This window comes from Echinops telfairi, unplaced genomic scaffold (genome assembly GCF_000313985.2).
Source record: "Echinops telfairi isolate 266 unplaced genomic scaffold, ASM31398v2 ScPeMD7_7469;HRSCAF=8507_0, whole genome shotgun sequence".
In the NCBI taxonomy this organism is placed as follows: Eukaryota; Metazoa; Chordata; class Mammalia; order Afrosoricida; family Tenrecidae; genus Echinops; species Echinops telfairi.
This window is the reverse complement of record NW_022111372.1, coordinates 29,349,197-29,364,102: the sequence shown is the minus strand read 5'-3', so window position 1 is coordinate 29,364,102 and position 14,906 is coordinate 29,349,197. Positions and strand designations below refer to the sequence as shown.

The 14,906-nt window shown below is 46.1% G+C and overlaps 1 protein-coding gene across 4 annotated transcripts in view; it reads right to left on the bottom strand.

Moving 5' to 3' along the window:
* Positions 1-2,009: 2,009 nt before the first annotated feature.
* TTC3 (tetratricopeptide repeat domain 3) overlaps positions 2,010-14,906 on the bottom strand; it is a 129,478-nt gene continuing 116,581 nt past the window's right edge. For all 4 annotated transcript variants that reach the window (XM_045284461.1, XM_045284462.1, XM_045284463.1 and 1 more), the window contains 8 exons: positions 14,276-14,376; positions 12,281-12,368; positions 11,614-11,703; positions 8,212-8,456; positions 6,498-6,615; positions 6,187-6,300; positions 5,045-5,137; positions 2,010-3,623 (listed from right to left, as the gene is read on the bottom strand). In XM_045284461.1, the coding sequence (XP_045140396.1) occupies positions 3,561-3,623; positions 5,045-5,137; positions 6,187-6,300; positions 6,498-6,615; positions 8,212-8,456; positions 11,614-11,703; positions 12,281-12,368; positions 14,276-14,376 (912 nt within the window). In that variant the 3' untranslated portion in view covers positions 2,010-3,560. The remainder of the gene's footprint in view (positions 3,624-5,044; positions 5,138-6,186; positions 6,301-6,497; positions 6,616-8,211; positions 8,457-11,613; positions 11,704-12,280; positions 12,369-14,275; positions 14,377-14,906) is intronic.

Sequence of the window (14,906 nt, the reverse complement as noted above, 5' to 3'; positions counted from 1 at the left end):
TATTAGTAAGCTGAAATGAACCGGCCCTGGCCATTTGGGGTCCAACAATCATATGGCCTGTTATGCTGAGAATAAAAAAATGAAGAGGAATGGCATCGAATCCATTGTCAAAAGGAACATTTCAAGAAATTATATTGCATATTCCTTTACAGTCTATTAAACTGGAAGGCAGATTTCAGAAAGGCAGGATCTCTGCCGTTTGGGGTTTTTTAATCATTTTATCGAGAGCTCTTACAATGGTTATTACAACCCATACATCAATTGTATTGGGCATATGTGTACATATGTTGCTATCATTTGCTAGGCAGTTATTTTCTATTGAGTCCTTGGTATCAGCTCCTCTTTCTCACCCCCTCTGCCTCCCACCCTCGTGACCCCTTGATAGATTATAAATTATTACTTTCATGTCTCACACGGACTACTGTCTCCCTTCCCCCATGTTTTCTGTTATTCTTTCCCCTGGAGCGGTGTGCGTGGTTATGTGTTGATCATTGTGATTGGTTCTCCCTTCTGCCCCTCCTCCCCCCCTTCACCCTTCCCATCTGGTATCTTTCTTCCCATCCCTGTTCCTGGATTGCGTGTGTTGTGAGCTCTTATCACTCATCTCCACCTGTGTACATGCTTCAGTCTTTTACTGGCTTGCTTTCTTCCACAGTTTGAGAGAGGGTCATCTGACTGAAGAAGTACCTACAGTAGTTTTACAGTCAGTTAATGCCTCCTTCTGGGGGGTGTGGGTCACTGCCCACTGGCCTCCCTCATCTTTGCAACTACCTTAAAAATGCAGTAACATTATGCACCAGGTGCCATTTACTTTCTCTATTTTGGGTTATCCCATGTCAGAGCCTAGATTAACACTAGGCTTACAGACATTTCTTATATACCTTTCTCTACAGACATGTGTCAAACTGACACGTGAATGAAACTGCACATTCTTTTAAAAGCAATTTGTTACATTTCAAAACAATAAAATTATACACGATTAAGTTATAAATGAAACTATGTGATCCTATATATTTAAATAGAAGTTGTAATATTTAACATGATACAACATTTGAGATACTGGGTTCGACATGTCCTACGGGTCACTTGGGCCAGTCACTATGGCAACCTCTGCTGCACTGTCTGTCTTTACATGTGCTGTTCCCTTTCTAAGAACCTTTTGACTATGCTTAAATTGATTATTGAAGAAATGCTTCCATGAATGAATACGATTTACTGGGATTAAGACTCAATTTACATTGATGTCAAATTGACTTATATCCATAGAGTTAGGAATACCACACAGAGAACTTCAAGATTAGACAGCTTAGAAGAAAATGAATTTGTGTATATATTTGTCTCATTGAATGGATTATTCAGCCAAAGTGGTTGGAGATAAATGTCAACAGTTTCAGTAATTTTCGTTGAGGAATTACAAACGCATCTTGTAAACCTAGTGGCAAGTACTTCAATAGGTCAAAATCCAAACTTGGAAATAGTCATTGCGCTAAAGGATTTTAAACTACATGCCATCGGATTACAAATATTTACTGATGATACATTGAATGGATGAGTAAAAAAATCAGTTCAAGATGATCTCCCTTCAACAACCCTTCACTATATATAACAGGGCCTCTGACAGGGCCCCTACGAAGCAGCTTCATTAGCCATTAATCGATGTGTCTCCCCGGGAACTGACAGGGTCCTCAATGTGCTTCCACGTAGTAACATAAAAAATATCTTTCTTCCGCTCAGCTCTCCCATCTCTAGATAAACTTACAATTCACAAATTTAAAGTCAACCTTAGAGAACAGTTATCTTGAGTTTAGCAGTCTTTTGGGGTTACAAATCAGTGTGCTGACCCAGGTTCTAAAATGCCCCAAGATCACACTTGGTTCCTCAGACCCAGCACCACTCTGTTTTCCACAGAAAATCACTTTAAGAAGGTGGGGCAAATGCATGCCTACATGTTCAAGTAGAAGGTGTTCTGTAAATTCTCTGAGAATGGACACAATGAAAGTAGGCTGCCATTATTTTTGAATGCTCTTTATTTAGAATGTGGTTACACACAGATAAGGCAGGTTCACAAGAATATACTTGAAGTTATATACAAAATACACTCTTTGACTCTACAATTGCTCTTTTCCACTATATTTGCTGCTACAAAGTGATCCCTAAGATTTTAAAATTCCACAGACATCAACGATACAAACATACACAGTGCTTTCAGGATCTGCGTGGAGAACCTGTTTCAGAACAAGGTGTGTGTGTTCAGGGATTAAGTCAGAAACACATCAAAATTCACATTGACACGGGCAGAGGACAGTGACCAAGACTGGCTCATAAACATGTAACTGCTGGTTTCCAAAGGAACAAAGGACACATGTAGGAACAGTTTGAGAAATGGAATGTGTACAGAAATTCACGTTTCCATAGGCACCACTGTCAATACATCACTAAGACATGTACGTGTTGAACAGTTTCTAACAGGTAAACAATGCTATTCTCAGGTCACAGTGTACTCCGCATGCATTAACACAAACGTCAAATGCCACATCGTGATTGTACAGGGACACCAGGATTGTCTAACATACAGGGTTCTTTTTGTGTAGGGGGTGGAGAGGAGGACGGACACTCTCCTCTCCTGTGGGGTTCATGGGGTGTGTGGTGCTGGGCCAGATGCCCAAACACCCTGACCAGCTAACTCACGGACAAGGGCAGGCGCTTCTAATGAGATATTAGTGTTCAAAGAGTAGGTCCCAAATATGGGGTTGGGATAATGAATACACAGCATCGGTTTTAAGGGTAAAAAGGTCTCAGCTGATACAAATAAAAAAGTAATCTATTTTTATGCAATTAAAAAAAATAGACCATATTCTTAAAAAGATGACAAATAAACACTGCAAATCTACGGGGGGTGGGGTGGGGGGTTGTAGGGAGGGTCAGGGAGAAAAGAATAAAAATGCAAAAATAAAAAGCAAATAATTTCAAGATGAGGAGATTTTCATCTTTTGGTCTCGGTCAGTTGATACCGAACTAGGACTTTTAAGAATCAACTCGCAAAACGGCTAAAATTTGCTTGGCTTCAGCTCACTTTATAAATGCTGAACCTTCAAGGAAAACAGTAGGCGTACTCGGGCACACTGACTCTGAGGAAAAAGTGTAAAAGGCCCAGATCATCTCTTTTGGGGAGACACCGGAATGGGTTTTTCAAAAACAAAGGGGGCACTGGGGCCCTTTAGCTGGGGAAGAACCCCTAGAACCTGCGGAGAGCTGGGAACACTCACTCTGCAAAGCGCCATGGGCAGCAGCAGCAGCACCAGCAATGTAAGAAATGCAATGGTGTCAAGTGTTGAACTGGCGGGGAGGGGGGGCACTGACACTGAAGGTCACCTGTAGGAGAGATCCATGGATCAGCAGGAGGTGACACACTGGACCGGACCAGACTCCTCAGAGGTGAGTGTCATCCATCTGGTGTAGTGGAGTGTTAGTCTGCCAATTCCACAGTCTAGGCCATCACTCAGCAGAGTAGAGCCTGGACCGGTGGGTGGCCATCGCTTTTACTGGGCAGGCCGTTGTTTTCACTCATCTTGCTGAAAACACCCTGGGCAGACTCTGGGTCCTTTAAGCCACTGCTTAAAGCACTGAAAAGGAAGACACAAAATCAGCTGTGGACTTCGGGGCCAATGGAATCTTTGCTCTCCTGTGTCATTGTCCTCACTGCTAAAATCCCTTGGTGGGCCTGGTTTTTACCTCCACATCCAGTGGGACCTGGAGCTGCCCAGTGGTCCCAGTGTCTGCTCAGGCTGGGAGTGTGGGTGAAGCCCCAGAGCAAGTCAGCTTCAGTACTGGGACCTATGACCACGCCACACTTCTGATCTGACCTCAGGAGGATGCCTTGCACCCCCTACCACCCCTTCCTATCCCCACCCCCTGTGCCCCCCCCCCCCCAAAGACCATGACTTGGCTCTCCTTCTTCAGCTATCCCAAAGTCCAAAGCCAGTAGTCTTGGCCCTCGGACCTATCACCTCTGCTCGGCCTGGCTCTAATCCTGGATGCTATATATCCATCCTCTTGCCCACAACAGGCCTGGCTCATTGCACTGCCAACCTGCCCCTGGCTACAGAGTCACATGGGTATGAGGAGTTGGCACGAGATTCCTAGACAATAGGAGACACACCTGGAGGATATTCAACCGACTCTTGGCATGACCCTCTTTAGTGAGTGTGTTCATCGTAGCCCTTTCAAGGCTGCAAACTAATTCAAGATGATTTGGTCATGGTCAATAGGCAGCATACTGGTTGCATAGCAACCCAATCTCTCGCGGATGAGATTTTGACCCTAATAAATAAATGGGCAGGGGTGTCTTGGTCAAATAGGGTGGTTGACTAGCACATTCAAATTGGTGCTACTATCTTTGAGCGGGGTGGGGCAGCCTGTTTCCTAGTGGGGTAAACTGTGTGAGACTTGTTTGTTATGTAACGACTATGCTGCTCTTGTTTCCACTGATCATGATGAACTGTTGGGAAAGCCCAAGATTTTCCCCAGAGCTTACTTACTACCACCACATCAAGACCGAGACTTTGCCTGTTCTAGTCAGCCACAGGGGTACCGAACCAATGGTCATCATGCCCTAAACACCAAACACGTACATACATGCAAACCTTAGAAGGGTAAGAGGCCGGGGCTCTGAGAGTCAGGCACCACAGACCCAGTAAGATTTATTATTTTGTCTCTAAAACATTAAGCCTAATTAATCTACTGCACCACTCAGAAAAACAGTGCTGCACTGCTTGTCCACCTAAGACATCAACTTGAACTGGGACTGCGCTCACAGCCCAGCCCAGGGAGGGGTCTTTCCTCCGCTGACCCACAGGGCAGCCAGGACAGCCCAGAGAGCTGCACAGAGCCCCCAGGGCCCAGGGTCCTGCCTACCCCATGCCAGTCTGTGGAAGCAAACACTGAACAACTGCTTGGTAAAGCTCGTAGTATGAATAAGAAAATAAGTCTCCTTTGTTATTTCAAAATACTTCCGTCACCATACAGGAAGGAAGAGCATCCTTACCCAAGTGTGGAATGTGTGCTTACAGTTCAGCACACAGGTGTTTTTTGGCTCCAGGGCCTGTTGGCATACTTCACAGGAACTTGTAGTTGGCGCCTGAGGGCGATGGGGGGAGGGAGGAAGAGATGTGAATAGCAGAGAATAACTAGACTTCCTTTTACTACAGGAGCTAGGCCTAGAAATCGCCATCTAGCATCCTGCCTCTACGGTGGCAAATTATTCCCCAATTCAATCAACTAACAAGACTAAGGAAAGAACTTATTTTGTAAATGCATGTCTTAAGGGAAACACACACACACACACACACACACAAACAAGGGCTCTTGATCGCTTGTGAGAAAACTCCACCTCTTTTAGTTCCATTGGCCCATGAACTTTTTTGTGGTCCCTTGTATATATAAAAACACAAAAGGCCTGTATACTCCTAAAGTTCTCGTTTTCCCAGAGGAAAAATGGTTTTCTATGGCAGCAGATTCCCAGGTTCGGCACTATGTGTGGTGATGTTTGCCACGTCACACTTGGAGCATGGCACTAGCCGGATGCCAAACACTCGTGGGGCATATCTAGAATAGTACACCCGTCAAGACAGAAGAGTAGTGGTTATGAGAAGATGGAAGGAGAGAAGAAAGGGAAGTAAAAAATGAAATAAACAAGTATTCACCTAAGTAGGTAACAGCTGGGGAGGGTGTGTAATGACCCTCCTAAGCCCTTGAGGGAAAGGAGCAAGCACTGGGCCTGATCCAGTGAGTGAGAGTGTAGGATTCCGTCGAGACCAGATCTGGGGCCAGCAGCCAGGCTCCCTTTACAGAAATGAGGAAGTGCAGACTTGGAGAAATGAAGAAATGGGACCAGGTTCACAGTGTGAGTAGGCGGTGGGACCAGGTCTGTGTGATTCCCAAGCCCATGCTTACATGGAAGAAAGTAATTCCCAAAGCATCTTCCCCATCTCTTCAAAATAACACACTCAATACCACAATCAAAGCACTTGACTGTCTGCAGCAAAGCCAGGGCAGGGAGGCCTAGGAATGAAACGAATGGGGCTACCCCATGGATTGGAACCATGTCCTTCTTCCTTATCTTCTTCATGGAAAGGAAACAACAGAAGAAAAGCACACAGACTAGAATAACAATAGAGCCACACAGACCACACTCTCTTCTTCTTGTCTCTGCTCCTGGGCTCCAGGTGGCGCTGGGGCAGTGACCGAGGGCTGGTTCTCAGAGCTGGGCCCAGGGGCCTTGGGCTCCCTCCCTGGACTGGGCTACGGAGGCAAAGGGGGTGGAGACAGCACAGAGCTCAGCCACTGAAAAGCTTGACTGTCTTCTCTCTTTGGTAAGGGTGCTCTATGTTCTGTTTAAGCCAAAAAAGCACTTTGCTTTTCCCTTAAACAACTCTCAGTTTTTACGAACCGGTAAAGATGAAAGGGGCCACTTCGCCAAATCTGGAAGCAATGCCCACCTCCTTCTTCTGTTCGATCAGGATGTGTCTGATGACTCGCCCGACGGTTTCATCAATACTCAGTCCTAAAAGGGAGCTCTTGACTCGCACTTTTTTCACAAATCCAGCAAGCCTGGAGCTGAAAGAGAACAGTGGGGACAAACGACAACAGAAATCTAGGTCTCTATTGCCAAGAATCACTACGTGCCAAGGTTAACCCGACAGTAGGAGAAACAGAAGCACGACAAATACAACAAAATTTGACGGCACGACAACAGCAATCACATTCTTAAAAAGCAAAACCATTTTAAAGTAGGATCATTTTCCGAAGTAGTTAGAAAAGTTCCAGTTTTATTTCTAAATATTTATCCTACCAGAATTTCCAAGCAACTATAAACTTGGGTCACATACCCCACCCCACCCCCGACAATTATAAAGGGGGCTGCAGACAGACGTTCTGTCACCAGTGAGCCAGCGGGTCCATTGGCTCGTTGACTTGAAATCACTTTCTACCCATGAAGAAGCACATTGTGTTGACTTCCTGCCGACTGCGGTTTCTGAAGCTTTTAAATCTTTTGGGTACAGACAACCTCATCTTTCTCCCACAGAGCAGCTGGTGGGTTTGAACCGCCAACACTGCCATTAGCAGCCCAAAGCTTACCCGACAGCGCTAGCAGGGTTCTTTTTCTCAAGCTTTTCTAATGACTCACTGCCATCAATTCAATTCTGACTCCTGGGGCACGGCAGGACTGCCCCTGCAGGTTTCCAAGTCTGAAACTCTTTATGAAAGCAGAAAGCCTCATCTTATTCCCGTGGAGTGGCTGATGGTTTTGAACTGCTGGCCTAATGGTTAGCAGCTCAATGCAACTCCCACTACTCCGCCAGGGCTCTTCCTCTCACACAGAGCCAGGGCTAAACAGGGTCACGTGCAGGTAAAATATACTTATGTTCAAGGGGGCAGAGCTCTACCTACAAGTGCGCACCATGTCTTTTGGTCAATCTTGTTTTAAAGACTACCTGGTGCTTCCAAACGATGGGCTCAAGGTCTACCATTAACATTGTACAGAGTCAGAACAATAGGGCACAGAGGGGCCTTCCTAGTGGGTCGTCTCTGCTGAGCTGCACTGGGAGCTGCACCCCACCCCCTTACCACAATCTTCCTTTTGGCTGGTGCAAGGTGCACGGCTGTCTCCCTTACACCAACGTGAGACCCTACTGCAGGGTCTGCCCTCCCCAAGCCTCATTCACAGCTCTGTGTGAGCAGTGCTTCCCACCCTCAGAGGACCTGTCTTTCCATGAGCCCACACCCCTGCGAAATCAGGCCTGTGATCTCTTAGTCAGAGGCAGAGCCCAGCAAGAGGGTGGCAGTCGCGGTTACTTTCCCTGCTCTAAGTGACATGAAACCATGGTACGGCAGCCATCTGTCTTTCCCTCACCACTCACACTGCAGAGTAGCAGGTGATCTCAACCAACTGCCGGGGGTCCTGACGGGATATGTGTGTGTGGGGGGGGGAGCGGGGGGTGGAGTGGGGAGGGGTTGTCAGCTCAGCAGTGCCATTTCTAAAATCTAGATGTGCACGTGAACCGCAATTGCTTACAGGAGAGACCAGAAGTGTCGGAGTGAAACGGTTGTGCAGTCCTTTCTGTTTCCGTCCCTACAAGGCTATGGTCTTATCTGGCCCAGACGGCTCGGGTCAGCAGGGTGCTTGGTGGCCAGAGGCATTTCTAGGCCTACCTGCTGTAGCACGGGAACACTGCTGCCAGGTGCTCAATGATACTATTGAACGGCTTCTGGCTGGAGCGGGCAGCGCGTCCTTGAGGCGAAGGCGATTTCTGCTCAGCCTGGGTGTTTTGCCTGGACTGAGCTTCCTGGACAGCCTTCTTGGCACACGCTAACAGCCGGGCGACTTCAGACTGGTCTGCGGAAGCGTGCTCTGCAGAGGCGCTGCCATTCTTTGCGTCTTTAGGCAGAAGCTTGTACTGTGAGACACACCACAGGGGTTGCACCATTCAGAGAAGGCTTGCCTTGAGCTACCAGGAGAAACACTACAGAGACTGACTGCTAAGCACCACTATGGCAAAGCGTGCAAGAAAGGCCTGGAGAGCTACTTTAGGGAAGTTAGCAAACCTGGTGGGTGGAGCACAGGACTGTTCCGACACACCGGGGGCTGCCGGGACTTAGGGCCTACTCAGTGGCATGCTGGCAAAAAACACTATGCTCTAACACACAGGAAACCTCACCCGCGCACGTTAACATTGTTTCCAAAAAGGAGCGATCATAACTAACTAGAACAAGGGAGGAGTCTCTTCTCTAAACCCTTCTCCCGGTTATTTGTTGCTTTCTACATAAATTGTGCAACTCTGCCTCACATTGAACCTGGCCTCCAGCCCTTCTCCTGGTACTACCCCTTCTCTTGCACTTCTCCCCTTCCCAAGTAAACTCTGTGATCCATTCATCAGTGAAAAAGTTAACTGCCAACTGCCCTTGCCAAGGCCACCAACAACCTCCAGCCCATGAAGCCAGCTCGATACATTCTCTGATCAGAGCACACGCCTCCCTGGTTACACTTGTCAACTTCACGCCCACTTCTCTGGAGGCCTGCTGGGAAGTCCTTCCCCTCTGTCCACCCTGGAGCCTTTGGTGGGCTCTAGGCCATTTGATGCCCCCACCCTCCACCCCACCCTTCCATAGCCTCACTGCTGATAATGCCCACTTCCTTTGAGTTCTCACTCTCCTATGTTTTTCAGAGATAAAACTCTGCCTTTCCAGACTTCGCGTGATCCACTCGGGTGGACCCCAAAGCAACTCAAAGTCTATGTGTTCAAAACCAGCATCTGCAAGGTCTCCTCAACACTACATAGTCTAAGAGTCTCCCTCACTGATATGCTGGGCCCAAACTGGGCTTCATCCTACAAAACACACACACACACACACGCACACACACACACACACACACACACGCACACCCCTGTGCCCCAACTGAAGGAGCAGAGCAATTCTCTCATCAGTACTTACTACTGAGTTGCACATCATGTCTTCTCAACCCCTATAGCTGCTCCCTTGTCTGGAGGTTGTGGATGGCTGTGAGCAGTCACTGGTCAGCCAGAACCGACTCATGTCCTGACCACCCCCTTCTTCCCACTCAGTCACGTGGTCTTCATTAAAAACAGATCTGGGATCACATCTTACTTGGAACCTGTGCTAGCCTCCTTGGGCCCTGAGGAAAGTCCAAACTCAACTTGACTCACAGCAAAGGCCCCTAGTTCTGGCCCCTGGCACACTTGCATCTTCTTTCTCACTACAGCTCCTCAGTCAGTTCTTTGAGATCCAAAAGCCATAGATGCTCCCTCCGGAATGTACCATCTCTTTTATGAGGAGCACTCCAACACCCTAACACTCCACTCCTCCTCAAACAACCACCCCACTTACTCCTTTGGTTCATTCCTAGTTCGGATCTGACCCCGAGAGCCCAGAGCCCTAGGTGGAGCTATGCTGCTGCAGCATTCGGTGCTCCAGCGAGCAACCTGGCGCACTCTGCTCGCACAGGGGACTTTAAAGTCTGTCTTCTTCCCGAGACCATACGCACCTTGAGGGCACAGGCCACATCTGGTCACCAATGAATACCCAAGGAATGAATGAGGGAGAAATGAAACACAAGGTGAATGTTTTCAGAGACGTGTAGTACTCAAGCTACTGGCACACTCAAAGTTCCCCAGGATTTTGGGATATTAAAATTCTAGAGTTACAAATTCAAATAAAAATACTCTACGTAGGCCCAAAGATTGTTTTTCTGTCCATGTTTGCTATGAGCACTTGGAAAAACCTGTAAATGACAAGTGAGGTTTAACTTAATTCTAAAAAACACACTCTTTGTTGCTAAGTTTAAGGTGAACACCCTTTTTCATTTATATGTCTTTATCATTATCATTATCATTTTATTACTACTATTATTATATTATTTTGCAGATGAACTGTGAGTGCCGACTACACAAGGCCCTGCAGAGAAAAGGCTGCTCCAGATCAGGTTTCTGATCCTAGAGAGCCTGCGGCCTGAGCTAGAGAAATAGAACACATGAAAGGCAAGGTTCACGGGGAGGTGGGCGCTGATGGAGGGTCCACAGGGAGGCAGAATGCAGGCTGAGGACAAGGTTTGAAGCTGGGGGACCGCCCAGGCAAAGCTCTGGAAGGAACAGGGAGGTATATAGCCAGCAGCACATCAATAGCCTTGCTTTGTCTTAAGAAACATAGAAGATTTTAATGAGGGGCCTAAACATTCCAAAACCTCTTTCTAATCAACTCTGGGATAGAGTCCTTCTTTGTAGTCTTAAAGTCTCATCTTCCTTGCAGTTAATATATTTTCAGTTTATTTATTACCTGAGCATGCTACTGTGCATCAAATCTAATCAAGATGTACTGTACTCCAGGATGTAATGAGTGATACCAGTAGGTTAGCCTCATTTTAAAGACCACAGAATACAAGCAATGGTCTTCCTTTACTGTCTTCATATTTTAAAAATGAGAGAAAAGATTTAACAATCATGATTATTCAAAATAATCCTCAAAAGGAACAGTAAAATATTGTATGTCAAACCAACAAAGCCCTTGTATGTCCCAGGGATAGCAGTTTCTATTCTGTATTTAGTGAGGAAATAAGTGTTACATTTTAGAGTTTGGTCTTATACTCCTGAGGATCTACAGCTCAAGTGGCATTCGAAGAGATGGCCTACCTGAATCATAGGCACCTGGTGGATTATTAGTTGGAATGGAGAAACACACGCATGCACGCACGCACGCACGCAAACAAACATGCACACACCAGCATCCAGAAAAAGAAAGAAGACAGGCGTTGGAGTATGAAAGTAAAAAACACACAATTGTCAGGGGTCTCTGTCAGTCCTGTCCTCGTATACAGGTGCAGGAAGACTGCTCTCCCTCTCTTGCATGAGTATGGTACGCAGCTTGGAAAGTTAAGCAGAAGCACAGATAATGAAAACATTCAGGCATTTAATAATCCACTAAATCCCCAACCCCAGGAAGCATCCACAGTGCAGAACAACTACTTTGGCCAGCTACGAAGAGAACTCACAGTTCCTTCAAAGAGAAAAGCAGTGGGAGGAAAAGCTGCGACTGACTTACCTGGTCGAAGACAGGAAGGCAAAACATGTCCGTAATCTCGCAGACGTCTGCACCGCTTCTGGCTTCCTCAACCTTTTCCTCCACCTGAGACTGCAGGTCGACAGGGAAATGTTAAACTCCGAGGGAAAAACCTGCACTGTCAATGAATGCTTTTAAAATCCATACACATTACAAATTGTCACCAGCTGTCCAGGAACCATAACTGAGATGCAAGGTATTAAACAAATATTCCTTTCAGGATACACTCAAAATAAAAGCTAGTTCGTCAGAAGGCTATAGAGCAGTGCTCCCTGAGGGGTGAACTGGGAAAGCAAATACTACCCGTACTACCAGTTATCCTGGATTGTGGGTTGTGCTACAAAAGTTTTTCATGGCTGGGTGGGTGGTGAGTAATTTTTTTTTGCTGAAAAGTGGGTGGTAGGCTTTCTAAGTCTGGGATCCTATGCTCGGTAGCCCTATGAAACATAATGTCTCTTACCTTGTCAATCAAGGGCAGAGTTCAAGATAATTACCATTGAATTACGACAGTATCCTTACTTTCATGAAAAATTCTTAATACTCTCAAAATGAAACATATGTTACTATTAGCCGCTAAAAAAGTAATACATTTCATTACAACATTGGTGGTCTCCTGACAATTATAACCATCATATACTTTACAACTTACATTTATGATTTCAAGCTCATCTTTAATCCAAGAAAAGCAAGAGTACCATTCCTGTAAGACAGCTTCCAATAGAGACTCATCATAATCACTGAAAAAGCATAAAAATATGACTTACTTTAGAAATAAAAAACACGTATAGAATGAAAGCAGATATTTAGACGTGACAATGATACTTTAAAGAAGGTCACAAAAGAAAAACGATTTTTAAAGCCTTTGTCTTGAAAGAGTTTGGCTCTTTGGACTTCACCCCTTCAGAAACTGGTTAATGACTGCTCTGCCCCAAACCCCAACACTGGTGAGCAAAGATCAAACGCGGTCCTGAATCTTTCATCCGAACTCAACAATGGAGATTCTGACCAGCCTTCATTTGACATCTTTCTGTTTAATAGGAAAAGTTGTCTTTACCTTCAAAGCCAACCAAAAAATCAATCAATGCTATCTTGGGACATTCACAATATTTTAAAAGCCCAATCTCTACTTCACTACCGAAATCATGAGGAAGGCCTGGTAAATTAAGATCAATTCATGATCTCAGTAACTCATTAAGCCCTGTCTATTGAGAGTAATAGGGAAGCTTATCCTTCCTCATTGAGATGACAAGTAAGTAACACTGTAAGTCTCCTCACACATCTTACATCATTCACTTCTTTTGCTAGACTTTGGTGAATGGTGTAGAGTAAGCAGAGCAGCCTCAGAAAGAAAGAAGTTTGAAACTTCATGGGAGAAAACCAAACTGTCAAACTCACTGCCACTGGAGTCAATTCCGATGTATAGCAACCCTACAGGACAGGGTAGAGCTGCCCCTGTGAGCTTGCTTCCGAGGCTGCGGTCTTCATAGAACTAGAAAGCCTCATCTCTCTCTCCCATGGAGTGGCTGGAGTTTTGAACTGCTGGTCCTGTGGTTAGCAGCCCAAGGTGTAGCCACGACGCCACCAGAGCTCCCTTTGTGAGGAAGCTCACGCTATTACGATAAAAGAAGGTCTGAGAGTGCCCGATTGCCCTCGTAAGGGAGTCTCCATGTGTGTTCCGTGCACAGCACGTCCCGCAGCCATCTGAACAGCTGTACTAACTCTGTCATCGGACTGGCAGGCTGGCCCAGCACTCCTCAGAAGGGTTTTCTCCCGTGAAAAAGAGTAAATCTTGAAAGCGAGGAACCGTGTGAAGAGATACACACTGAAACTGTTTTCTATTACCCATACAATCTATGGCTCATCACCAAGCACCTCAAATTTGAACCCCAAAGCCCTTAGATGGATAAGAAGTCTGGAATGAAGAAGCTAAGGTCCGTGTAGCACATGATAAAAGAACAGATGAAAATATCAAACTCATGTAAAAACAAATAACTATATAAAGCTACATGCCAGACTGCAGAAGACGCTCTGAGGGTCTGTGAAAACCAAGCCAAAAGGAAGCAGCACAGAATAGAGAGAGCTCTTTTTAAAAAAGAACAATGAATATCCATCACAGAGACAGCCTCACATCCTGCCACAAAGACTGCTCCGCTGCTGGGATAGAAAACATTCTGGCAAAATGTTGAAAGAGCCGTAAGGATGGCGTCTTCATTCGAGAACTGCGCTGCACAGAAATAGGGATGGGACTCAGCTACAAGGCTGCTCACCTCAGGGCAGCCTACATTCACAGGAATTTGCCAACACCACACTACCACTCCGGAGGTTGCTGCATCTGTGTGTGTGCGGGCTCCTCCGTGACCGCCCAGAATCAGGCAGAAGAGGGGAACGAGGGGAGGCTCCTGGTACGCTCACTACCCAGTGAAAAGTAGATACCTGTTTGTCGATTTCTGTCTCTTCAATGCCTTAGCACGTTTACTCCAAAGTGCCAACAAGTCATCCCTTCATTTAGAATTAAGGGTAATTCTGACCCATTTTTGTTTGTTCTGATTTTTCCACAATTGAGCGCGTGCCAACTATGTAACTACGAGGAGTCAAATGTTCCTGAAGACAACCTGGGAAAGTCACACAGGGAGTCACATGATACCTGCTCCGACTTCTCAGGTGCTCCACATAGTTTTCTCCACTGCTTTTGATGACTTCTAACTTCCACAGATAGAGTTCCTTCCAGCTTTCAAGCACAGACACCTGCCGGCAGAACAGAGAGCATTTGAAGGATTTTAAAAGCAGAAAACAACAACAAAAACCACCTTCAGGGCTGCTACTGTCATGTTGGCTCTCACTCCTCGTGAGCAGAACTACCCCTCAGCTTTCCAGTCTGTAGCCTTAAGGGAGCAGGAGCAGTAGCTTTCTCCCCAAGAGCTGGGCTGGATGGATTCGAACCATCAACTTTTTGGTTAGCAGCAGAGTGCTTGAACCATTAAGCTACCAGGGCTCCTTTGTTATAGATAAAACTTAAATACTATAAATTGAGTTTCAGATGCTTCCCTAAATAGCATATGACAACAACCAGAACTTGGTCTTACTATAAATTCCCCCAGGTGAGCAACAGTGTAGACGTTTGGATTTGAACATGGAAAAAGACACTAAAACTATGTGCCTTCAGTGGTACTTCTGTCAGGACTCTGGCTCTCTGAGTGCCTCTCCAGGACTGTCCAGTGCAGGCGGGGTGGGGGTGGTGGTGGTGGGGGTGTGGGGGTGGTGGTGGTGGTGGGTGA